This window comes from Gambusia affinis, linkage group LG16, assembly GCF_019740435.1.
Source record: "Gambusia affinis linkage group LG16, SWU_Gaff_1.0, whole genome shotgun sequence".
Lineage (NCBI taxonomy): Eukaryota > Metazoa > Chordata > Actinopteri > Cyprinodontiformes > Poeciliidae > Gambusia > Gambusia affinis.
In genome coordinates, this window is record NC_057883.1 from 25,470,178 (window position 1) to 25,496,065 (window position 25,888).

Consider the following 25,888-nt stretch of genomic DNA (forward strand, 5'->3'; position numbering starts at 1 on the left):
AAAAAAATCATGATTCAATGTAAATTATCCAAAACCATTCAAACTATTATGATGCTATTGTTTGTGCTATATTTATGGGCAACATTATTGTTTAATGTCCCCTATTATATAATTTATGTTTTTCTAATATGCCAAGTCCATATTAGATAGATTTGGCAGCACAAGGCTGTTTTAGATTAAATTATTAGGCTTAATTAATGGATAGAAGGGAGAAAAACAAATTGATTCTAAAACGGAAATTATATAAATAATAGAATAGAGATATGCCTTATTGTACCAGAACAGGGAAATTCAGGTGACCCTGACAAAAGAATACATATTCAAACTCAAGTAGAAAATATAAAACAGAAAAATAAGAATGAGACTAAAAAATGGCCAAATTAACAACGTAAGAAAAATAATATTGTAATTAAAAATAGCAAATTCTGCTGACAAAAATGCAACTCAGTAAGGTCATTTATAAAGATGAATGAAAATAAAACAAGGAAAAATATTACTTAATGTTCAAGAGTTTAACTAGCCACTCGCAAGATGGCGGCCCACGTCTCTTTACGGTGACACGTTGCTAATGTCTCTTCCGGTTGCGGTCATTATTCTTTCCATTTTCTGACTCATTTTTCATCAGTGGACATTTTCTGAATCGGTGAACTCATAATAAAAGGACGAGCAGGCGCATTAAGCTAAATATTGGGAAACGCAAACACTTTTCTTCAAGTTATGCAAACCACACCTCACTAAAAACTCCAACCTCTTCCGTTTACGTCACATTGGCGGGAAAGCAATGAAACTTCACGCAGAATTCTACTGGAGCTTTAAAAACATCTGAAATCGTGTAAACTGCTATCTACCTAAAGGCTGTTCTTTTGCTGCTGCTGCATTACTCAACAATGGCGACGTCTTCTTTCTCAAGGGTAGCAACTTTTATGACATTAAATGAAACGTTAATCGATAAATATTTGTTATGAACTAACGTAGTTTTTATGTCCTCCATTAAGGGTTGCTTCGTTTTTAAACCCAGTGCAAAGAAGAGGAAGAAGACGACAACTGTTGATCTTGGTGAGACACATCAGCTGAGCTGTTGACGGATTAATTTGTTTGGTTTTGGGATTTCTTTGTGCTTAAATCTTGAATAATTTCTACACAGAGGGTCATTTCACTGACGGTTGTGAAGGTGCCGAGAACAGCAAAACGCGCTTCAAACTTTGTTTGGATCTGTGGAACAAAATCAAAACGGAAACAGAGGTAAGAACAGATTTTGTCAGAAAAGACAACAACATTATTTTATAATATGAATAAATGACACCTGGTTTTCAAGTAAAACAGTATTCATAAATAAAAATCTGAAGAGTGACACGCGTTTATTTTAAGTTTATTTATGGATCTTCCAAAATAAATTCCAGTTTATTATCAACAGTAGACAAAAATGTAATAAAGTAAGGGTAGCATTACTTTTTTAACATCTTTGCTCAAGTAAAAGTAAAAAGTAGCTATAAAAAATTACTGAAGCAAGAGTAATTTGGTTGAGTAATTTACTGAGTAACTGAATAAAACATAATTTAATATGTGAAAATGATATCAGGTGGACCAAAATATAAATTTATGTGTAAATTATCCATAAAAATAGTTATGTTATCTGATATAAATAACATAACTATAAAATAACACAATAAGACAAAATAAAAATTTTTCCAAATCAATTTCTTTTAATAAACTTTTTAAATTTTGGTAATATCAATCTTGTTCTTTGTTCTGTGAAGTTTCTCATAGAGTGTAGATTATCCAGAAATTTTATGCAAGGAAATGTAGCGATACTTCATAGTAAAGTTATTCAGGTCACAGTAGAAATACACAGGGCGTGCTGTGGTGGCGCAGGGTGTTAGCACGTTTGGAGGCCTCAGTCCTCGACGTGGACGTCGCGGGTTCGACTCCCGGTCCGGACGACCTTCGCCGCATGTCTTCCCCCTCTCTTTACCCTCCTTCCTGTCTGCCCACTGTCACAAAAATACGACCCACTAGTGCCGCAGAAACACGGAGAAAAAAAAATGTTCCCAGAATGTTACTGGAAGTATGAAATGTTTTAAACAGGATCTGCAGGATGAGCTCAACAGAAACATTTTGGACAGCTTGCTGGAGTTCACCAGGAAGTGCTCCTCCACCCGTCGTCACGGCAACTGGGCTTCCCAGATGAGGGCCAGTGAGATCCCCACGGCCGCGCTCGTCCTGGGTATGCTAGCAACAATCAGAGTATCGTTTCTGATAAAACCAGTATTGCTTCTAATACCAGTGATGTTCTTTCTGGAGGTGTGAACGTTCCCGATCACGACATGACGTTCCAGAGTTTGTCGGAGCTGCTCAGTTGTTCTGTCACGCCTCATGTTGCGTCTTTACAGGCCAAAGAGTGTGGAGGTAAAATCTGCCAGGCAGTTGGGTTGTTTTGGAGTTTACAGCACATTTAGGATTAATAAATAAAGTCTCAGATTTTTTTTCACGCCAGATTTGATTTCCGATAGGAAACTATTATTTGTTTGTCTTTTTTGTTGTTGTTTTTGCTCACTAGAAATAAATTAGAAATTACAAGAAATATATTTCAATAAGTGACTTTTATTTTGAATGTCTCTTCTGTGAGTGTTGGGGCCAGGATAACATCAGTTTTGCTCAATTACAAGAATATTGTCACATTATTGGCTGAAAAAAGACAAAATTTGTCCAGAAAAATGCTTTTAAAATTATGAGGAAAAGTTTTTTCAATGAGAAAAAAGCTAATTAATTTTGTTTTCTGTGTTGAAGTTTTCATAAAATTACTACTTCATTCTTCTACTATTGTGACTTTATTCTGCTAATATTAAGCTCATACCCTAAAGTTATTTAGACTTTTTACTGATAACATTATGGCGTTGTAATATTACAAAATTAACATTATTCTTGAAATGTTAGAATAATGTTCTTGTAACAAGTTAATCAATGAACATGTTACAGTATAGTTTTACAAAATATTTTTTTCTTTACAAAATCTACATTTTTTGTAACTAAAAACAGTAGCAGTCTCAGCCTGACCTTTACATTATACTAGGATCCAAAGTCCAAGTAAATAGAAGCTATAAAACACGCTGCTCAAACAAGATGGCCGCTCTGTGTGCGCTGACATCACTCTGAACTAAGGACACCCAAAGCGCATTGGTGGGGGGAAAAAATCAGATTTTCCAAAAATGTAATTAATTTAATCAATAAAATAGATTTATCCCCCAACCTTACTTTAAGTTTTGTTCTTTTTGATCATTTCAGCTTTGAAACATCTGATGAAAAGAGTCCTTGAGCAACTGATGGATACTGTTGTGGATGAAGAAGAAGAGGAGGAGGTCCAGCATAGCGGTGCTCCGCTCCATAAGAGCATTCACTGCTCTCTAAAAGCTCTCTGTGATTGGTACTGCTCCAAAACAAAGGCAAGGCCCCGAAGCGTATTGATCATGCATGTTTTAGTGGTTATGGTTTTACTCATTACAGATGTTTGTTGGCAGAAATCCAGCTGCAGTTCTTCTGGAAAGAAGTGCAGCTCCTCCGCTGTTGATGAACAGCAGCAGCCTCCTGTTGTGATCATTTTCAAAGATTTGGAAGCTTTTAACCCAAAGGTTCTGCAGGACTTCATACTCATCTGCAGGTATTTACTTATTTTTTTTAAATTTGAAGTTATTTTTACAAAAGACGGTGCTTATTAGTCATCATGAGTGTATTAAAACAACCATGTAAATATGACACATTTGGCCAAAAAGGCTAATTTTCATCCCTAGTCTGGACAAATGCACATATTATTTACAGTTAATTACAAGAAATGATCAATAGTGATACAAATTAGCAATCATAAAAAACCACAATGCAACAACACAAAATGTTACTACGTATTGGTCTATTTTCTAGTGCAAACATCTTACTGACATGGGAAAAACCTCATGTTATCAGTGAACTAATTATGCTTTTTAATCCATATTAAGGAATTAATAAATAAGCTTCTATATCTTGTTGAAAAGTAACTTATAGGTTAGTTTTGTCTTATTTCAAGTGAAGTCCAATATGTGTAGTAGAAACTAGACCAAAACTACTCTGAGAGGTTGTGTTTTTGCAGTGTAAAGCTGAGCTCTGTTTATTGTCTGTCACAGTCGATATCTGGATCGTTTGCCGCTGATGTTCATCTTCGGCGTCGCCACGTCGCCCAGCACCGTCCAGCGCTTACTGCCTCACTCCGTGTCCTCGCTGCTCTGCATCGAGCTCTTCCAGTCTCTGTCCTGCACTCAGCACCTCACCACCGTCATCGACAAGGTCTGGACTTTGACTAGGCCATCAGTATGTAGCGTCTGCTCTATGTTCAGAGTGTTTTTCTAGCTTTCTGACTTTATTCTCATACTATTTTATTGTACCACTTTATTCTTGTGATTTTATTCTGATAAAAAAAATGCCCCTAATAATAAGCTGCCATAATATTGTTGTCTGAAATTCAAAGTCCAGATAAATAGAAACTGTAAGACAAACTTGTCAAACAAGATGGCGGCCCTAAAATCACTCTGGACTATTGGTGGAAAAAAATAAATAAAAAGTGAAATCTTCAAAAACCAAACCTTTGATTAATTGATAAAGTCGAGTTTATGGTTACTGATTGATCCGGCTTCCTTGCAGCTCATCCTGACTCCCTCCTTTCCTTTCAAACTCAACGGGAAAGTGATGCAAGTTCTGGTCAGCATCTTCCTCTACCATGATTTCTCAGTCAGAAACTTCATAAAGGGTCTCCAGGTAAGTGTCAGACTGTTGCAATAGTTTTTTGGGTTTTGTTTGCGAACATAGTGGAGTGAATTTTGCGTCCCTGCTTTGTGCAGCTGGCCCTGTTGGAGCATTTCCACTCCCAGCCTCTCAGCTCGCTGTGCTGCAGGAAGAAGGAAGCTCAGATTCAGCTGCAGCAGCTCGGCGCTGCAGACCTGGAGAGGATCAGGCAGCTTCCGTCGTTCCACAGGTGCAAAAACGTTTCTCTTACAAACAATTTATTTGTAATATCTTAAGAAATTTTTGGACAATTTTAAGTATACTGTTGTAAAATTTTAAAGTTTAATATTTCTTAAAATTTTACCATGAATGTTAAGATTGTTTTTGTACTTTCTTTAAAAAAATCACAGAAAATGTTTTCCAAAAGAGGCTTTTATTTTAATCTTCCCTTCTGCGTGTTGCACGACAGTGTTCTTGATGTTTATTTACAAGAATAAAGTCAAGAGGATTTATCACGCAAAATTTCCTTTTTTCACATTTTCGTGCTTCCATTTTGATCTTCACGTTGTCTGAAAACACGCTAAGCTCCTGAAAAAACACCCAGTAGTTTTTTTGGTATCTGAAAAATGAACCAGTAAAAAAATCCTACTGATTGTTATCCAATGTTCAAGGGTCATTCCGCCGTCGCCTAGCAACCTCAGCAAATTCTGCCCGTTACCTAGCAACCTAAACTGAACTCCAGCACATTTGATCAGCTGGTTTTACCGCTGCATGTGCTGTACAATGGCTGCTGGAAAAGACAATTGTTTTATTGTTGATGTGTGAGCGTAAATGCTAAATTGACCAGCAGCAGCTTATTTGGAAAAATAAGCTGCTGCTTATTTTTCCAATAAGCTAAGTGTGCTTAGCTTCCCCAAAGCTAAGTGTGCTTCCCAAAAAGCACACTTAGCTTTAGGGGAAGCTAAGTGTGCTAAACATTTTCAAAGTTAGCAAAAGCGCTAAGCTAAGAATTAGCTGTGCTATTAGAGGAATGGATTTTATCTGGAAAAAATAATTTAGGGGAAGCTGAGTACACTCACTTTTCCTCAAAGTTAGCTAAATTGCTAAGCTAAAAATTAGCTCCACTATTAGCGGATTAGCAGAAGAGTGTTATCCAGGGTTTAAAAAAAACCCAAAACAGCTGTTTCACGTTTATGTCGTAGGTTTCTGAAGGAGCAAGAGCAACAGGATCAGGACAACCTCCGGACAGACGACGCTTATTTAAAGGTGATTTCTTTACGATATCTCTTTATCAAAATCAAGGAATAAATGTCGCCTGTATTTTAGCCTAAACTAGATTTTCAACCAACTGAATTCATTTTAGGAGGTGTGTCAGAAACTGCTGAAGGGTCTTCATAAGTACCACAAGAACTATTACCCCGTCCTGCGCTGCCTCCACACTCTGACCTCCTCGTTGCCCCGCTATCCTCTGGGCAAACAGGCAAAGACATTTCCTTCGTTAGCTGCCTTTTTTTGTCCCTTTTGCTTTCTACATATTCTGTTTTTGTTTTCCAGATTAGAGAGCTTCATTTGATTTGTCTGGAGAAGAACGTGTGGGAGAGTGAGGATTACCAGTCGGCCATGAAACTTTTAAAGTCAGGCTCCGAAGTTCAGCTGATTGTTTCTATTTGTTCCTAGTTTTTATTTACTTATTTATTATTCTGGCGCTTTCTACCTGGGGAGTTTAGTTTTACCACTAGATGGCGCCAACTCAAGGCTGTCCTGAGTTTGGTGTAAAGAAGTTTTTTTGTTTTGTTAAATGCAAAGTGTATATATTTTTTGCAGATGTTTGGATTAATTATTTGAGTGTGGTGTTCTTTCAGCAATTGTCCTTTTTATTGGATCTTCATAATGATTAATCAATTACTAGATTATTCCAGTAATCAATTAATTGCTAAGCTTTATTCACTATAATTTTGTCTGAATACTGCATCAGTCCAGAACTGAATATGATGAAATCATGGAATTGCAATAGTTGACGATTATTTCAGAAATCGATTAATCTGATTAATCGCTTCAGCCCTATTTTTGTGTAACCGATGTCTTTTCTCCAGGATGCTGGCGAAAGAGGAGCTGATTTCTTTGCTTCAGAAGTGTGCAGAGGTTCTGCAGCCGCTCAAGTCAAAGAAGATGAAGAACGCTCTCGTCCAGCTGGAGGAGCTCCTTGATAAACTTAAGCAGCTGAACGGTGAACATGTTCAACACACCCTGTTTATTTTATTATTACTATTATTATTGTGGCGTGGTTTTCTGTGTGACATGCATTAGAATAAATGTTTGTTTGTTCAGCTGCTGCTGAATCGGCCCCCAGCGGGGAGGAGAACCTCACCTCTCCAGTGAAGAACCTTCAGAAGAAAACGGATCTGTTCCAGCTGCAGAAGGTAGACGCTCCTCTGGTCCATCCTGGAAACAAAACTCATGTTTCTTCAGAAGAAACTCAAACTTAATGTTTCTGTAGACGCTGCTGGAGATGAACCAGTCTCGTAGGTCCAAGAGGATGAGTCCCTTCGAGGTTCTCCGGAACGAAGCCGTGGAGTTTGTCGACAGTTTAGTGAAGTAAGGAAACTAAAATTACAGAAGAAAACATCAAGAGTCGGACTGAAACGATGAATTGGATTGAGCCCTGAATGATTGACAGTATTTACATAAAAGAAGAGTGAGTGAAGTTTAGAGCTGAGACGATTAATCGTGATTAATCAATTATTAAAATGGTTGTCTACTAATCTAGTAATCAATTAATCTTTAACAGGAGTATAAAGACTTTGAAAGAACAAAACACTCAATGTAATAATTAAGCCAAAGTCTTCAAATCTTACCAAGTATTTTTGTTCTAGTTTCTAGATGAATCATGACAAAACGTACAAGTAGCTTTTCACCAACATTCAAAGACTATCACATAATTAAGAAGTGAAATATTACTTTATCAATAATAAAAAGATGCTTTACAAAAGAGAAAGTCAAGTTGGTGGTAAACATGAGCCCAGCAGGTTCTGTCCATATACATGAAATAAAACACAATAAACTAAAAACAATAGTCCCAGTTAGCAGTTGTGAAATAAACGTAGCCAATATGCACAACATTAAAACATACAAACAGCAAAATTATTCATAAAACTCTGTATGTGATTAATTTGTTTAAAATCTAACACTTGTGAAGAAAATACAGAGCTGATCTTTTACTGCAGTTACAGAGGAAGGGGGAGGAGCCGGTTACTGGTTGCTATGGTAACCGCCAACCGCCAGGGGCAGCAACAGAATTTAGCACACCAATAAATAGCACACCAATGGAGGAGCAACTTCTGCAGTAAACAAAATAAATTTGGTGGACAAATAAACTCCACGTCTATATTGTTAAAATAAAACTGTTACAATTCCACACAGATGGAAAACACCAAAATAAAATACAACTGTTTGGAAAATAAGTTTTGTTTTAATTTAGTTTTTTTCCGCGCCGCTCACTCAGTCTCACCTGACTGTTTGTATGTCCGCGTTTTGGCCACTTTGCTGCTTCATTAAATCAAACCAATTGGACGAAGTTTTTCACCTTTTTTTTGTGGTTTTATAATGACGTTCACTAATAAAATGCAGTTTATAATTTTTTTTTAGGGTGGGCAATGAAATGTGTATTTTATTACTTAAAAAAGAATGAATGTGTTTGTAATACTGTATAGAAAAGTCTTTTGTGGTTAAATTGAAAACCTGCCAGTTTTAAGAATCTGATTAATCAGTTAATTGTCAGCATAACCAATCGAATAATCAATGACTAAAATAATTATTAGTTGATCCTCCATCGATGTTTTTGTCCAGGAATCATCTGTCGCCGCCGGAGTCCAAGCCGCTGTACGAAGTTTGTTACTACAGTTCATCGGCCACCGTGAGGCGCCACCTCAACGCCACGCCTCGAACCTCCATCCAGGCTGCGCTCAGCAGCCCCCACTGCTACATCCAGGTACAACCTCTGCGTAAACTACCAGTTATTTCTCATTCTTTATGTTCCTAATGTCAAAAACAGACATGAAGGTAGTTTTTATGGGGCTTCTCTTGTTTTACCAGCAGGTTCTGTACGTTGGTTCTCAGCCTGTCACCACAGCAAATTTGCTGCACCATAAATTGTCCCAGTAATTATTGTGATAAACAATAATATTGTTTTTCTTTTTGTGACAATTTTCAAGTAATACTGCAAGTTCGACTATGTTGATAATATTGTGATATCACGAGAATAAAGATGCAGGAGAATGAAGTTGTATTGCGGGAATGAAGCCTGCAATAACATGGGAATCTTGATTCCTGTACTGCTACGCAGTATTAGGAGAATAAAGTTGAAATAATATGAGATAATATAAATAATATGAAATAATATGAGAACAAGGTGAACTCTTCTCATGTAGCAGTTTTTCTGTTTTCCCCTCCAGAACGACAGCTTGGCGTCGGAGGACGGCTCTGTGTCCAACGCTGCTCCTGATATCTGCATCGCACACAAGCTGCACCTGGAGAGCGGCCGGCTGATCAACCTGTACGACTGGCTGGAAGTGAGTGTTTTTGTTCAAACCATTTCTGCAGGAGGCTGTACTGATTCTGAGGCTCATGTTACTGATTTAAAGATCCTGGACTGGACTGGATTTTGATCTGTGTTTTGTCTTCAGGCCTACTCTACTGTTGTTTCTGCTGCAGAGGGCGACGGTTCTGATCCAGATGGGTTTGGAAAAGTGGATGAAGTCAAACAGTATCTTTTTCTTTTTTATATACATGAATTATTGCAAATAACCACATTTTTTACAGTGGCGTATTAGGGCCTGTATGGAGAAAGAAAAGAGTACATTTTCCCCCTAAAGACCTTAAAAAAATGTTAAGGTTTTTCCAGAAAATTTCTTAGATTAATCTCAAAATTTCTGATAATTTTCAGCAAATTTTTGACTTTGAGCTCAGAAATATCCAAGTTTTTCTATCAATTTTCTGAGCTAAATGTCATTTTTTGGCAGAAATGTGCTCCTTTGTTTTGTATCTACAGTAATCCCAAAACGTTGCTGTGCTTCATCCCGTTACAACAGCAGAAACGTTTAAAAAACATTGTTGTTCTATTGAGAACAAGATTGTTTATTTGTACACACAGTAGCCATTGCAGTAATAGTCACACTACACTCTGACGATTTTAAAAATCAAGGTTTGCATTTTAATTTCTTTTAATAAATTCAATCTAGTCCACCAGGCGTAGAAATAATCCATAGACTTAAATACAGTCGGTTCATTGGTTATGACGAAAGTCAGAAATTGTTTAGCCAGTTTAGCCAGGGCTCTTCCTTGTTGAAGTAGAGATAATTTGTCTGTGAACGTAACGCACTTTGTCAGGATCACTGACAGCACTTTGTACAAAAGTTTGAAATATCTATCTTAGAGACGACCCATGCAGAGTTTGCCTAAATTCACACCACCCGATTTCTATCACAATGTGATGAATGTCTGTCTGTGCAGCGGCTGCGTCGCATCATGTGACCATTTTATTAAGGAGGAATGGGCTAAGTAAAGGCGGTATTCGGCTCCCAGACGTCTTGCTGCAGCACATTGGTTGTTTTGATGTCCGTCATGGCGGAGCGGGCCGGTCGCATTCAAACGACCTGGAATTCTGTTTGGTTGCTAGGTAACGGGGCGGAGCCCAGCTTGAGTTGCTAGGCAACGGCAGAGTGCCTGTAGAATGTGACTTTTGAAAGTGCTCGCTAAAAATCATGAACTTATTGCCTAAAAACAGCTGGGTTGGGTTTTTAAATGTCTGACTGTTTTTAGAAGCAGTAGAGATGAAAAATCTGAAAAAAGTGAATTTTCATAATGGATCCCCTTTATAAAAGTGATGATTTAATACGGTCTTGGGTTTGATTCCTAAACTCGCCGTTCAGCGCTCGTTTCATCCGTGCCGTGTCGGAGATGGAGTTTCTTGGTTTCATCAAAGCAACCAAGAAGAAGACGGATCATGTGGCCCGGCTCACCTGGGGAGGATGCTAAACAAACCAACGGAAAACTTCCCGCTCTTTTTGTTCTCACAACCAATTTGGGTCAAATTCTTTCTAATAAAAGGCACATATTTATTTTTCACTGTTTCGTTTATGTATTTGTTTTTCTGAAGGGTTTTTCTCTCTCTAACTTTAGTACTCCAGTAATATAAAGAAGCAGAAAACTGCTCTCAAATTTCAAAGCTAGCCGGCTATTTGGAAATGACAGTAAAGCCCACACTAAATATACAAAACGTTATGCGTCCTCGTATATGAGCTCCTTTCAGAATAAAAGCGTACAGCCGATTCATGTTTGATGTACTGGAAGTAGCTTTCCAGAGGATTTTTCCTCTGACCCGGTCAGGAAAGTTTTGTATTCAGAACAGGTTGGCTCTGAAATCAGACGTCGTAAGGATGGAAACCACAAAACAAGGACACGGCGAAAAGACGGAGCACAACTTCTGTAACTTCTCCAACAGATTAAAAATGGTTGGATGGATGGCAGCGTCCATCCAACCAACAAAGTCAGTATTCACTTTAGAGATAAGCTGTTACTGTACAGAAGGAGTGAAACAGTAGAAGCATTCAAACCATGACAGTACACTGACTCAGGAAAAGTTACATATACAGGCTTCATCTTGTACATTCAACAATTCACAATCCAGGAAAACATTTTGCGGATTGAAAGCTCCCCGGTTTTGATGGGACTGAGAGAGAGAACAGCCATCAGACATGGGAAAGGATTCTGAAAAATGAAATATCGTGTTTGCTGGAGGCCATATTAATGTGGCTCGACTCGTTTGGCAGCAACACTGATACAGAAATGTACAAGGAAATCACTTGTACAAAATGCATTTCTTGAACAGCGGCCCTCGTTGTCCTTCCCTCTGCAACATCTCTCAACAATATTGCTTCTCTCTTTAGCTGTTTGGTAGATTTGTGGGGCAAAAATGATTGTTTGGACTGCAGGTCAGTCTTGAATAAAGAACACCAAGAGTCTCGTTTCTGCCAGTTTTAGGGATTTAAACGTCCAGTTATATATAAACGCTTTTACACATATTTGATTCGTGGAGATCCGACTCTGAGGGCTGTTGATGAACACGTCACCAACCCAAACCCCTGGACGACATTTATGAAATGAGATTCGTTTCCTTACATGATGAGCAAACGAATGGAGAGAAAGAATCCAGTTCTGGCCACCAGATTAACACTCACCAGGAAAACGTGATCCTGAAACCAGTGGCAGTTTCTGATACGAGCGAAATGGGCAACTGCCCAGGGCAGCATTTTGTGGGGGCGGCATGATCCCCTCCCCCCTCAAAATGAATAGAAAGGGAGACGGCACAATTCCCTGGTGAGCTGCAGACGATCCATTAAGCAGTCAGAATTGAAATGATTCGGTCGCCTTTACGCCGTTCCCTTATTGACTGAAGCTAAATTTCAGTTGCTTTTTATGCGTTTTTCTGCCTTGCTGTTCACTTCCTCCCATATCTCTGTTCTGCTACCTCTGATACCTTCTACAGAACGTTGCCAAAATAAAAGCATGGAACTTTAGCTGCAGTTACAAGAAACAAAGTAACTACAGTCAGTTGGCCTTTACACCAAATAGGACAGTTTCTCCTCTGCAAAGCAACAAATGTAGTTTTGGAGAGGAGCGAATAACATTAAGACAATTTTGGAGAATAAAGTATCACAGAACTAAACAAGCGACCATTTTGAGGCTGGAGAAATGAGTCAGACATTTCCTGAATGACAAACATTCACAACCAGAAAACAGAAAGTTTATGGGATAAATGTTTGTCATAAACTTTTATAAAATATGTTTTAAGTTATTTCTTTGTCTTGTTCTTTACTTTGCTGGTATTTTCACACTTTTCTGTTTTGCCATCAGTTTTTTTATTAGCTCCCCTTCCTCTCCCAACATGGCTGTTCACCAGAGCACAAAGCAAGGTCCATAAAGACCCGATAGAACAATTAGAGGCGACACAGAGCCAACATCAGTGTGTGACCTCACAAATGCACTCCTAGAATAATGATCAAACATCCCCATAAACACACTAAACCGGGGGCAGAGCCTTCCCGAAGAGCTGAAGCTGTTTCAGCTGCAGAGGGCGGACCGACGTCGCCCTGCAGAGAGAGGTGACTGGCAACGTAGTTTTTTAGCAATAAGCATGGCAACTTTGGAAGAAAAAAAAAAAAAAATCACATTGTCTTATTTTGATGGGCTCTGATTTTGAAATTACACATCAGGTCCAGCTGTCATTTGCTGGGTGTCTTCTAGAGGAGTTCCTCTGTTTTTCAGGAACATGCACATCAACTTCTGGAAACTAAAATAAGTTGTAATAAGTTCCATCACATTTCCAGCTTGAAATGTGATGCAGAAAAAAACTGAATCACCGAAACGAGCGAAGATTCTCAACTCTCGATTTATTGGTTTTTTTGTTTGTTTTTCCTCCACTAAAGTACATCGGTTGCAAATTGATACCAGCTGGGAAAAAGAAACTTCAAATAAATACAGACACTGGTGGGAATAAAACCAAAGAAAAACAGAAGTTACCTACTGTGTTTAATTTAAAAAGCAATAAATGAGGGACAAACGGCTGAAAAACAGACTTCCTTTCAGATTGACCAGCAAACCTTGTAAAACTCTCCAGCGCCTCTTTTGTATTTACACGTAACAGAAACAACAGACAAAGCCTGGAATGCTGGGAATCGATACAAAAAGTGAGATAACTGGGAACAGAGGCCACTCGTAGAGATAGGGTCCATTAATTTACACCAGGAAGCTGCTAGCTGCTAGCTGCTAGCCGCCGCTTCACGCCGTCGCCCAGAGACGGATATATGGCACGGTCAGAAAAGTTTCATTTAAACTAGCTAAATTAAATCTCTTGGGATGAGAACTTTTCTTTTCTTTGAGATATCACATGACAGCTTGCAGCAGGAGGACGGTTCGGTGCCACACTCAGGAAACATCTGGAGAAAAGGAGAGGTCAAGTTGAAACACAGAAACCAGATTTGTTAGCTTGGACTTTGGAAGACAAAAAGACTTTCTGCCCGTCAGCGGAGCAGGAATGTGAAAATAAAAACTCACAGCTGGCAGGCTGCTCCCCGAACCGCCGCATTAGCTGGTCGTGTGTGAACTTCACGAAGGTGTCGTATTGTTCTGGAAAACAAGCAGAACATTTTGGACTTTAGTTCATCTGGAAACCGAGGAGAAGAGAAAATGGATTCCTGTTGAAGTAAACAAATTGATTTTGCCAGGAAGTTGACAATATGTTGCATCTATATTTTACTACAAGCATTTAAAGCTAGAGATGCAATGTGTAGCTCAGGGATGCCCAAAGTGTGGGCCGGGGGCCGTTTGTGGCCCTCTGGATGATTTCTTTTTGGCCCATCAGTTCACATTTTTGTTAATAAAATGAAACATTTTTATAATATATTAATATTTTTGCAGAACATATTTTTTTAATAAATATGTTTTGTGGACTGATGTCCATTTTTGTCACTGCAGATATGCATTAGCTTTAGCTATAATCTGGTACAGCCCACAAAACGGTGACATTTATGTTCAAATAAAGTTCATTATTGCAACCAACTCCGGATTTTTACAAATACAATCGTAAACTTAAGTACAAAACAAAGTGTTTTCATTTATCAACAAGTTTTCCTCTTTCATTGATGTTTTATTTGATAGAAACTTCTTCATGATTCTTAAAGTGTGATTTATATCGCTAAACCGCATAGATCATATTTTTGAATTTACTGATATTTATCAATATTCTTGTGTAAAATACATAGAAAAAACATTTTAGTCAGTTTTTAACATTAACTGGACTTTATTGTGACAACGATAAATCACAAACATCATCACAAGAAATATAGCATGATAAACAATACGATAATTACCCAACCCTAATAATTCCTTTTCTACAAAAGATAAAGACTACTTTGCTTTATTAAAATATTATCTCGCATAAATTAAGTTTTACTAAGAAAAAAAGACATTTTAAATTGACCCTAGGTTGCTCTCACCTTGAAAAGTTTGCAGCCTGCTGGTGTACGTTGAGTAAATATTTAACTTTCTAATGAAGGTTCTGTGAGAAATTGCATTTCTTTGCGTTTCTACATTTATTACACAATATTTTAGTTCATTAATCGACTGTTAACCACCCAGTCGATTAACAGCCGTTACCTGCCAGTTTTGAAGTCATGGTCTCCTCGTATTCCTCCCGCACCTTGTCTTCTCGTTCTTTGAGCAAGCGTTCACAGATCATCCCAACTTGCCTGAGCGTGAAGAGCGGCTGTTCTTTTCTGGTCGGAGAGACGCCGCCTGAAGAAAAATTAAAAATAAATCGTTTAGAATGAGGCGGATTTAAGTCATGCTAATCCCAGACAAATTTACTACTTTTTCATTTGTTTAGTATATTTTTGAAAGTGCGGGAACAAAACCTCAAGTCTGTGGCAGATAAACGTTTATAGAAGTCTGGATTTAAATAAAGGCAGGAGGTGATGAGTGGTAGAGCTTGAGTAACCAAAACAGGCTGATTGAACACGATATTTATGAATACAAAATATCATATCAACACTCATCATGATGCATGATTGTTTGCATCATGATGAGTGGGGAAAGTTTACTTTGTGAGGTCACACACTGATGTTGGACGAGAAGGCCTGGCTCAGCATTTTGTTCAAAATATTTTATTTCCATGTTTTCATAATATTATTCATGGATGCTTAACAAGAGGATAATAATTAAGTTTAGGGCGAAATGAATTAAAGAAAGAAATGAAATATGTTCTACCCAAAACTCCAGAGACATTTTTAGCTTCATGTGGTTCAAATCCAGCAAAAATAAATAAAAATCTCACATTAAGCAACTTTTGCTATTCAATTAATAATCATTTCACCCAGTAATTTTTTCTTGCATTTTAGCTTTAAAAAATTCTGATTAAAAATATTAAATTGTTTACTGTATTTCTAAACTTGCATACACAAAAAGGTGTGAAAAAGTTGCAGAGTGTATTTTTTTTTATCAGATTAATTGTCATAATTACACGTAATAGTCCATTTTCTTTTTGCAACGTTTAGCATCTTTTCCAGACCGACCTGGCATGCTGGATACATTCATGGATAACTGGGAGGGGGATTCTGGAGAGTAGCAGCACTCTGGTTGTTGGTAGCCTCCATCTAGATGTTTCCTCTTCTGAATACGTTTGTACTCCTGTTTTATGTTGTTCAGGATTTGTTCTGGCGATTCAATCAAAGACACAGAAACAAAACAGAGAAGAACAACAAGAGTCACCGGTTGACCGTTAAACTGGTCATTCCGGAGGCCGGAGCTTTTACTTGCGCTGAGTCTGGACGACGACTCTCCAAATGGCGAGGGCTCCAGGCTGAGGTACCGCCTCGGGGAGGAAGCCGATGGGGCCACCGGGATGCATCTCCGTCTTTTGGGGGACGCGGGGCTCATCAGTGGATCAAATTCCATGGTTCTCTTCAGGGTGGCTCCACACGCCATGACTTAGAAGTTGTCAAAGAAAGAGAATGGCTTTTAAAAAATGCAGGAAAATAACAATAATGAGGCCAGGGATTTTACACAACGACTTTAATAGTTAAAGCAGTTTCTTTTCTTTTCTTTTTTCCTGAAGGAATACGTGTTGAACACACTGTGCTGGAAAGGCTTTAACAGCAGCGATCCGCCGCTAGCTTCGCCTGGAAGCCAATAATCAAAAAGAAAACAGAGCTAACACTAGCTTAGACTACCGCTGACCCCGGATTACTTCATACGTTTAAATGGAAATAATTTGTTTTACCTGTTAAACGAAAGTAGTTCGGGCCAGAGGTGTTGACTTGGTTCTGCTGGGAGAGTTGTTTTCCAGAAGTTAAAGTGCCGAGCAGCCAGCTGCGGGCCAACTGTTGGTCTGCAGATAGCGTTGCTGCGAGCTAACGCTACTTAGCTGCTTGTTTTTGATACGGGGCTGTCGGCGTCTCCGCCTCCTGACGTCACAAGTAAAACCCGGAAGCTAGGCATTCTGGGCTATGTAGTAACATGCCGCAAGGAGAATAAAATGATTACCGTATTGGGGGTAAATGGTAAAATGTAAAAAAAAAAATATGGGAAAATAAAAAGTGAATTTTTTTTTAAAACATTAAACTAAAAATATTGGAATAGCCCCAATAGGTTAGTTCTGATTGGTTCTTTTTCTACACTTTTGTTAATAAATGATTGTTTGTATAATTATCCCATATAGTTCTGGATGCTGTGGATCTGGTCTGACTTTGCGTTTGCTTTTTTTTATTTTTTACTTTTAGCCACTTGTTGTGATGCGTAACCATGAGAACAAGTTATTGTTTTCGCAACTTGGAGCAACTAACAAATTCAAAGATGCTTTATTGATCCCTAAAGAAAATTAAATGCTATTGTAATTCATATTAATTCTTCAATTACGATCCCAAAACCTCCTACTCCAAAATCTCTCAGGTTTCTAACCATATAGCCAGAAATTTTAAATTATAATTTATCTGCAACTAAAACATTATTTTGTGAGAAACTGAGCTTTGAGTTTTAATTAGCTGTAAATTTGAAACATTAAAAATGGCATAAAAATGCCCAATAATTCTATATACTAAACGTTTGCATTCTTAAATTGAACTAAAACAATAGAACACTTTATTTTACCATATTCCGACGATTATTCATTTTCAATTAATTTCCTACATATGTCCACAAGATGGCAACGTTAACCATAAAAAACTAAAATTGATTTACTAATATATCTGGTGATGCCCGACAGTTTGTAGCGTCAGAAACAAACATTTCTATGTTTAAAAACAATATAAAGTTGCGTTTAGTCACAGTTTAGTTCCAGGGAGCTTCATTTTCTGGCTTTGAAACCTGAAATTCAAAGAGTTCACAGAGAGCTGGTCAGTCACTTAATGTCATCTCTTGGGTTTCCTTTCATTTAAAACTTTTAAAGTAGTTTGAGTTATAAAATTTACTTTACTGCATTGTTAATCAAGGAAAGGATGCAAACTGCATGCCTTACATAGGCAAAGCTTTTAACTAATAAAACATCAACAGAAGGCCATAAACTGGGATTTTCACTTTATTTTAGAAAGACACCCAACATTTGAACCAAATTAAGACAAAATAGATCAAATTCACACTTTAGTAGATACTTCCTTGATTGTAAATACTGTCATGTGACACAGTGGCACAATAGCTTTTGCACAGGAATGATGCAGTGCAGGATTAAAACTTTTTTTTGTAAATACAATTAATAATTACCAAAACAAAAAATAAATAAATATTTTCACAACAGATCACCGTCAAAATGTTGCAGCATTATGTAGTAAAAATGAATAAAATACAACACATCACAGCTGAAAAGATCTTCACTTTTTAAGCAGGAGCAAAGCATCAGTAGATCCTCCAACACAAAATGTCCTTCATCAAAATGTTTTTAGTAATTAAGAATCTAGGCAATAAATTGATTTTTATCAGTTAATTGTATTTTTGAATACTGGAATCTGGATTTCCACAGTCCAGAGTGATGTCTGCTTCCCCAAAGCCGCCATTTTGTTTGACAAGGTATTTTAAAGCTTCTATTTATTTGGACTTTGAATTCAGATCAGAATATTAGGACCGGTTTAATATTTATTTTTCTTTTAACTACACGAATACAATTGTAATGTTAGAAGAATAAAGTAGTAATTTGATGAAAAATAATCAAATATTAAAATGAGCCATGCTGAGCACCTGGTGAAGTTATACTTTGGTGTAAATTTTACACATAATATTTAATGTTTTCACAGCATCAAATCAAATTATTTTCAGAAGCAGAAGTGAAACGATCGACTGAGTCACTTCAGACCCTGATAACTCTGAGCAAACAATGTTCTTCTTGCCATTTTAAGAAGTTTTTCTGGTAAAATTGACTTTATTCTGCTAATATTATGATTATATCTTAAACAAAAACATTCTGGTAGCCTGGCCTGATCACATGATTTAAATAAAATCCACTGAAAATATTTGTTTTTACAGAGTAAGCTAAGAAAATAATAAATAAATAAAATTACAAGAATAGACATAAAATTACGAGAACAGTCAAAATAATGAGAATAAAGTCATTGTATTATGTAAAAAATAATAGTATTCCAACTTAATTCTCTAAATATTCTGAATTTATTTTTGTAATTTTTGTTTCTTTTTTTTTTTTAGTATGGCTCTAGCAGTCCATCCATCTTTTAGAAAAGAAAAAAATCGATTAGAATCGAAAATCGGGTCTTTTTAAGTCATATGATCTAAAAGTCGCCATCGTCGGTTTTTTTTAATCCATAAAATCCTGTTTCTGTTTTTCTTGTCATTTTGGCACAATTTGTAGTAACAAAGCTAACAGCTCAGAGACTAAACTACACTATTAGAGTCTCAGTTGTGCAGAAGCGTCTTGGTTTCAGACGGGCTGTGCGGTAGAAGACTCCGTGCCTCCAGAAACTCTAACCTGAGATACTTTCGTTTCAGTTTTCTCACGGCGGCCGCGTTTTCTCTCTGCCCTGCCAGCTGCGGCCGCCGCCGCGGCAGCTGCTCTCATGCTCCTGCTGGTCCAGTCGCTCTCGGCGCTGCTGTCCAGGGTCTGGGAGCCTCCGCGCCACATGCGGCAGATGTTGCGGAAGGCCCTGCGCAGGTCTTTGCTCCTCATGGCGTAGATCACGGGGTTCACAGTGGAGTTGAGCAGACACAGCATGCTGCAGAAGGCGAACACGGTCTTGATGAAGTCGTCCACCTTACCGAAGAGGTCGTAAACCATGATGGCAAGTAGCGGGCCCCAGCAGATGATGAGGGCCACCAGGATCATGACCAAGGTTTTGGCCAGGCGGAGGTCCATCCGGGCTTGCTCGGGCCCGTTTGCACTTTGGCGCCTTCTGCGGTGTAGATGATCACGCTCCTCTGGGAGGTCCGGCTCAGCATGCGGACGGCGTGGTGGTGCGACTTCCAGAGGATGAACATGTAGGCGTAGATGATGAACAACACCAAGACGCTCGTTATCCCAATCCAGAACATGAGGTACCTCCGGTCAATCAGCGGGAAAATGTCCGAGCAGACGGAGCCGAGCCGCTTGCAGTTCCAGCCGAGCAGCGGCAGCAACGAGATGACGATGGAGATGGTCCACATCATGCTGAAGGCGATCACCGCCTTCGTCTTGGTGACGATACGCTTGTACGCCATTGGCCTGTGGATGGAGATGTAGCGGTCAATGGCGGTGAGGAAGAGACTCCCGACGGAGGCCGTGAAGGAGGCGATGACTCCGGCCAGCTTGAAGAGGAAAACGTTGGGGCTGTCCTTCCTGTGGAGAACATGGAAGTCCAAGAAGCTGTAGACGAAAATGATGCTTCCAATGAGGTCGGCCACAGCCAGGCTGCCGATGAAGTGGTAAGAAGGTCGAGATCGAAGCGTTTGGGAGTGAAGGATCACACACAGAACCATGAAGTTCTCCAACACGGTGAAGGTACCCAGAGTGAGCGCCAAGATGACGATTGCAAGCTGCTGACTAGGGGTGAGGATCATGAAGCACTCAAGATTGTCCGCTAAGTTCTCCGCACACTGCGGCGCATCGACGCTCTCCACAGCGGTGGCGTTACCCAGCGCTAATCCCGAGATGTTGGTGGGAAAAACCGGAGCAATGGCGCTGAAAATCACCTCCTTACTTCCAAGGACGAAGCTGTTCTTCGATTGGCCGGAGTCGACTGAGAGGTCATCGTAGCTGGCGTCGTTGGAGCCCAGGTACTGCACACCTGTCGTGAGCGCGCTCATAGCCGTGCCAGCCACCCGGTGCGCAGCCAGCTTCATGGCGGCAGAGATGCTCAGTGAAGAGGCGAGTTGGGTAACAGCATCAGGTGAAAGAACATCTGAAAGGCAAAGGAATGTTTGGTTTCCATTAAAGGGGTGTTATGATGTGTTTTACAGTAACATAGTGCCATTTTATAGCACAAACAGGTAACTATGGTAACTTTAGTTGTAAAAACATTACATATGTTAAATATGACTTAAAGCTGCAGTAACGTTTACATATTTGTTCAAACAGTCTCCATGTTGTGACAGTATAAGTTGAGACAGATAATCTGTGAAAATATTGACGTTCTCCCTGAACTGCTATTACCATCTGAAGAAATCCAAAAGCAGCCAATCAGGACCAGGAGGAGGGTCTTAGCGCTGTCCATCATCCTTATGTACTCACTGCTAAATGTGCTAATGGCAGAGAAACAACTCACCAAAACAGGAAAACTGTTTATCCACCATCATCAGTGGCTATGCTAACTAGCATGCAGCATAGCAAAGAGTGTGGGGGCCTGATGGAAGAAGGATGAGCAGTGCCATAAGAGATTGTGATTGACAGCGCTAAGACCCGCCTCCTTGCTCTAATTAGAAGGCAGAGGAGTTCAGTTTTTAACAGATCATCTGTCTCATAACTATCACGACTCACCACAAAATGATAGTTTAAACAAACGTAAAAAGCACAATATGGATTTTTTTTTTTTTTTTTAAGTTACAAAATGCAGTTTTAAAAGAAATCTGACTTTGTAACTAACGCCTTAAAATTGGGCCTCTGCCTCTTTAAAAACTCCTGCTCTTTCTGAAACTCCAGGAAGTCGTCATGTTTATTGTTACCAGTGTTTCACTGAAAAGTAGCTCCTCTAGTGAGTTCAGCTGATGTGCAGCTCCCCCAGAGGTTTTCTAATTGCTGCTGGCTAGTCTGAAGGAGCTGCTGTTCTGTGAAGCAGAAGCTTGTTAGTTGGAAACTGAAGCTCTGAGGAGGATCTCCGTCCTCGAAGGCGGGGCTAGGTCCACTCAGGCTTTTTGGATAGCTGAATGGTTGCCATGGAGATTAAAGGGTTAATAAAACATGCATAAAAGAGTCAAGGCAAGACTGCAGGTATGATTTTGATTAACAAATAACATTATTATAAGATGATGTAAAGCTCAAAAAATAATTTTATACATAACACTGCCCCTTTAAGAATTGAATTATTTCTTATTTAAAGAGATTCTGGTTTTAAATTTAAAGGAAAATTAAAAGGAGCATCTGAATCACAGTTGCATCTCTGACAACAATGGGAAACTGAACAGTTGAGGAACCTTTGCAGCCTCAGGGCATGGAGGAAACCAGGGGCATTCTCATTAATTAAATCAGGTCATTATGCATTAAAGATGTTTTTTAATCCAGTGATCACCAGATTAATTAGGCATCATGGGGCCAGATCTGGGGATTAAAAATATCTGATCAATGAACCTTTAAAATTTGGTGACAGAATTCAGGATATGAATTATTTACACTCAGATTTACATAATTATTAGCAATAAGACATCAAGAAGACCAAATGATTCAGGAGCAGCATTACATAAAAAATGAGAAATAATTTAATTTTAAGAATGGATGCATGTAGTAAAGTTTGAAAAACACAAACCTTCATTGTTTCACTCCAAATATCCCGCAGCGATCCATGCTGTGGAAATAAAAAGTGCAAAGTCCGGGTGAGGAAAGCCTTAAAAGCGAGAGTTAATTAGCAGAAGTTGTTGCTATGGAGATGATTGCAGGAGAATAATCCCGTTTGGATCCTTCAGACAGACGCGGTGAGCATCAGAGCCAGGCTGGCTGTGCGCCGCTTTGGGAGAGGGGCGGTTATAAAGCGGCGCTCTGTGCGCCAGCCGCATGGTCACGTGACCTGAGGTGTTGGAGCGCAGCTCACGGTTCTCATCACTATCTGTTATAAATAAACACATTAACAGCTGCGGAGGAGCTTTACCTCCCCTCCGTTAATGAATCGCACACGACAGAAGGAGCTTTTTAACATTTTTGCAGCTTTTTTACAGTGAAACCTTTTAATGTGAATTTAGGGGGATTTAATGGTTGTTAGAAACAGCTCAAAATGTGAATCCAATTTTAACATGTTTTTACTCAAGTGAAAGCAAAAATGAACAGTCTAAAAAATTACTCAAGAGTAAAAAATGTATCTGGAGGAGAGAAACTGACCAGAACGTCCGATTTTAAAACGGCAGATAAAAGTGAAAAGTTATGTATAAATTCTGGTATTTTAAAAACAAAATAATGCAAATAAAAAACAGAGTCAACACTTTCCCTATTCATAAAAAAGAAACAATGAAACTTTAAATTATACTGGAGCAAGTACTTCCAGTAAATCAGCATAAGATTATAAAAATATATTTTGTACACAAACAAGAAGTCTACTGTAAGTGTCAGATGTATGTTTTGTTTTTTTTTATTCAGTGAAGTTACTCGCAGTAAGCAGAAATTTTACTCAAACAAGAGTAAAATTTATAAACTATATCATTTTATGCTTTATTATAAAATTACTCAAGTAAGAAATACGGTGTAGCAAAACGATTTAAGTGTAATATTAACAACAAATAAGTACCATTGTTAGAACCGTTTTTAAATTCAGAACAGTGTTTAATAGGACTGTTTACCGCAGTTAGCCTAAATGCTAACTACACAGTTAGCCTAAATGCTAACTACACAGTTAGCCTAAATGCTAACTACACAGTTAGCCTAAATGCTAACTACACAGTTAGCCTAAATGCTAACTACACAGTTAGCCTAAATGCTAGCTACACAGTTAGCCTAAATGCTATCAACCATTAGATTCTTTCTCGAAAGCGTTGGGCAATTTTACGAATATTTTCCCCTTTAGGTTAAAAAGTAGTTGCAATATATCTGGCCAGATTTATGTAAGCACTGGTCCAGTATAAAATTGTATATTTATTTTTATTAGTAACATAATGTAAGCCAATAATATGATTGTCTCATTAATGAGGTTTATTTTGTACATAACCAGACTGTTTACTCAGGCAAAAATACAAGAGAAATATTCACATTTTTTAAAACGAATCTTCTTATGTGTCCTGGTTTCACACAGAATCTTAAAATAAATCATAAACTGTGTATGTTATGATTTTTGTTATTTGGATTTTTAGTTTCAGTTCTATTCTCTTTTGATCATTTCTTTGCTTTTCTTTATTTCTGGCCATTTTAGTTTGTTCCCTTTTCTAATTTACCCCATTTGACGACGTATGAGATAGAAGAAAAAACTTTGGAAAAAAAGCAAAAATGCTGCAGTAAAAATTGCTGCATAGCTCAGAAAGAAAGACGTGAAGCAACACGAGTCAATATTTGTTCAAGGCTGCTCCTCTCAGGCTCAGACGAAATGAGCTTGATAATTATAATGCTGTCCTAGAAGTCAAATTATCATATAAAATTCAGTTTTATAATCCCAACTATGGACTAAAACATGGATTTTTGCTTCATTTAGGAACAAAGGTTTGTTCTTCTTCAACTACATTGAGAAAATATCACAATGCGTTGATGTTTCTTATTTTAGATTTGGTCTTGGTTCATTCTTCTGTGGGTTTACTTCTTGACTTATTATTATTATTATTATTATTATTATTATTATTATTATTATTATTATTATTATTATTATTATTATTATTATTATTATTATTATTATTATTATTATTATTATTATTTGGTATTAAATTTGGGTTTCTTAGATTAATGCTCCTTTTCCTTTCTAGTTTTATCTGTGGATCTTTATTAAAACAAGTATTTATGCCACATCACTATAAAAAATGTTGTCCACACAGGATTAATTTCAGAAAAGTTTTCGTCCACATGAACCTGCAGAAACATGCCGAACCCAAAGGGGGCAGTGTGGAGCAAAACTAAAACCTGTGTCAGCCAATCAGATTGCTTAGAAACAACCACGACTTCCTGTTAGAAATTAAAAATGGCGTCCGGAGCCTCGCTTATTTGGACATACATATTTACAGCGTATTAGAATAAAATGAAAGGCAATGTTGATTGGAATCATGCCAAAATAAGCATTATTTACCAGAAGTCTCCATTTTTCCATCTGCACACACAAACAAAATGGAGTTTCCTCAAATTGCTTTTATAAATAGTTGCTTTTAATAATATTAGATAAAGTTTTTGTGTAATTTTCTCCTTGTGCTCTGTTGCTCCATATTTCCTGGTGTCCAGTTGTTTAGTTTTCAGTTGAATGATTTAAAAATTTTGAGCATGATCCTCCTGAGCTCCTCATCCACCTTTAACAACAACAAATAAATGTTCCGGTAATTTCACGCTCGTGTATTTTTGAATGGGCACCATGCTGTGCAATTCTAGAGCAGTTTGAACCTCAAAGTGCAGCTCAGTCTATAATTTATCTGTTTGCAGCAGTTGTGGGTCATAAGCACACATGAGTTTGTTTCCTGCCCTGCGCAGCTGCACAATTATTTCCCCTGTGCTGGCTCACAAATTACATGTATCAGCTTGTGGACTCATAATGCCGGGTTTATACGAGCAGCTATTGATTGGTTGTGGCAGAGTAAGCTCTCTTCGCGAAGACATTTCACAGACTGACCAGATTTTCTCTTGAGAGATGGATACTGATCTGGAAACGACTGTAGAGCATTTTGTGTTTCAACCTTTGTTTATGTTCAGATTAATGGTGAAACATTTATTTATATTGTAGCTCTCAGTAATATTCTGTTCAAGAATTGACTGAGATGTTTGCATGTTGACAGGTTACGCTCTCAAGACGTACTTGGTAACTTTCCAAAACTTAACAGGTACTTTCTTGGAACTTACTGGTTAAATCCCAGAAACACTTAGATCTAACTGGTCACTTTCCCAGAACTTGCAAAGTATTTCCTGAAGTTTTAACAGTACTTACAAGTTACTCTCTCAAAACCTGCCGGATACTTTCCTGGGACTTTGCTGGAACTTACTGGTTAAATCTGAGAACAGTTCATGAAGCTAATTGTCTTCTTTCCTTGAACCTACGAGGTACAATTTTAAAGGTTTAACTGCTGAAGAAAGTACCATTTTTAAAAGTTACTCTCTCAAAACTTACCAGGTACTTTCCTGTATTTTTACTTATGGGTTACTCTCCCCAGACGTACTAGTCAGCCTTCCTTACTGGTTAAACCTTCCAGGTACTTTCCTGGAACTAACTGGTTGCATTTCTGGAACTTGACAGATTCTGTCCTGTATTTGCAGCTTCCTGTCTCAGGAGGTACCCAGTACTTGCAAAGTACTTTCCTG

At 38.2% G+C, this 25,888-nt stretch overlaps 3 protein-coding genes across 4 annotated transcripts; 1 reads left to right on the forward strand and 2 right to left on the reverse strand.

Moving 5' to 3' along the window:
- Positions 1 to 621: 621 nt before the first annotated feature.
- On the forward strand, positions 622 to 10,869 carry orc3 (origin recognition complex, subunit 3). The gene is made up of 20 exons (XM_044142440.1): positions 622 to 911; positions 996 to 1,056; positions 1,145 to 1,242; positions 2,086 to 2,224; positions 2,302 to 2,406; positions 3,283 to 3,440; positions 3,516 to 3,655; positions 4,152 to 4,311; positions 4,666 to 4,779; positions 4,863 to 4,996; positions 5,949 to 6,012; positions 6,110 to 6,226; positions 6,301 to 6,380; positions 6,840 to 6,973; positions 7,075 to 7,166; positions 7,244 to 7,341; positions 8,593 to 8,734; positions 9,198 to 9,314; positions 9,429 to 9,508; positions 10,674 to 10,869. Exons 1-20 carry the CDS (start codon positions 888 to 890, stop codon positions 10,777 to 10,779), a joined length of 2,163 nt encoding a protein of 720 aa, XP_043998375.1. The 5' UTR covers positions 622 to 887; the 3' UTR covers positions 10,780 to 10,869.
- A 2,304-nt stretch (positions 10,870 to 13,173) lies between these two features.
- Positions 13,174 to 16,759, reverse strand: LOC122845899 (akirin-2-like). Of its 2 annotated transcripts, XM_044142442.1 has the most exons (6): positions 16,580 to 16,756; positions 16,113 to 16,286; positions 15,873 to 16,013; positions 14,959 to 15,096; positions 13,858 to 13,929; positions 13,174 to 13,739 (listed from the first exon to the last, which is right to left on the reverse strand). In XM_044142442.1, the coding sequence occupies exons 2-6, from the start codon at positions 16,282 to 16,284 to the stop codon at positions 13,729 to 13,731; spliced, it is 534 nt and encodes a 177-aa protein (XP_043998377.1). In that variant the 5' UTR covers positions 16,285 to 16,286; positions 16,580 to 16,756; the 3' UTR covers positions 13,174 to 13,728. The 2 variants fall into 2 exon arrangements, with proteins under 2 accessions (XP_043998377.1, XP_043998376.1); XM_044142441.1 differs by having other exon boundaries at positions 15,873 to 16,286; positions 16,580 to 16,759.
- A 1,107-nt stretch (positions 16,760 to 17,866) lies between these two features.
- Positions 17,867 to 22,625, reverse strand: LOC122845901 (cannabinoid receptor type 1B-like). Its single transcript, XM_044142443.1, is given in 4 exon segments — positions 17,867 to 19,668; positions 19,671 to 20,672; positions 21,433 to 21,529; positions 22,230 to 22,625. Coding segments are annotated over 2 exon segments (1,392 nt in total). The 5' UTR covers positions 20,614 to 20,672; positions 21,433 to 21,529; positions 22,230 to 22,625; the 3' UTR covers positions 17,867 to 19,219.
- Between the last annotated feature and the right edge of the window lie 3,263 nt (positions 22,626 to 25,888).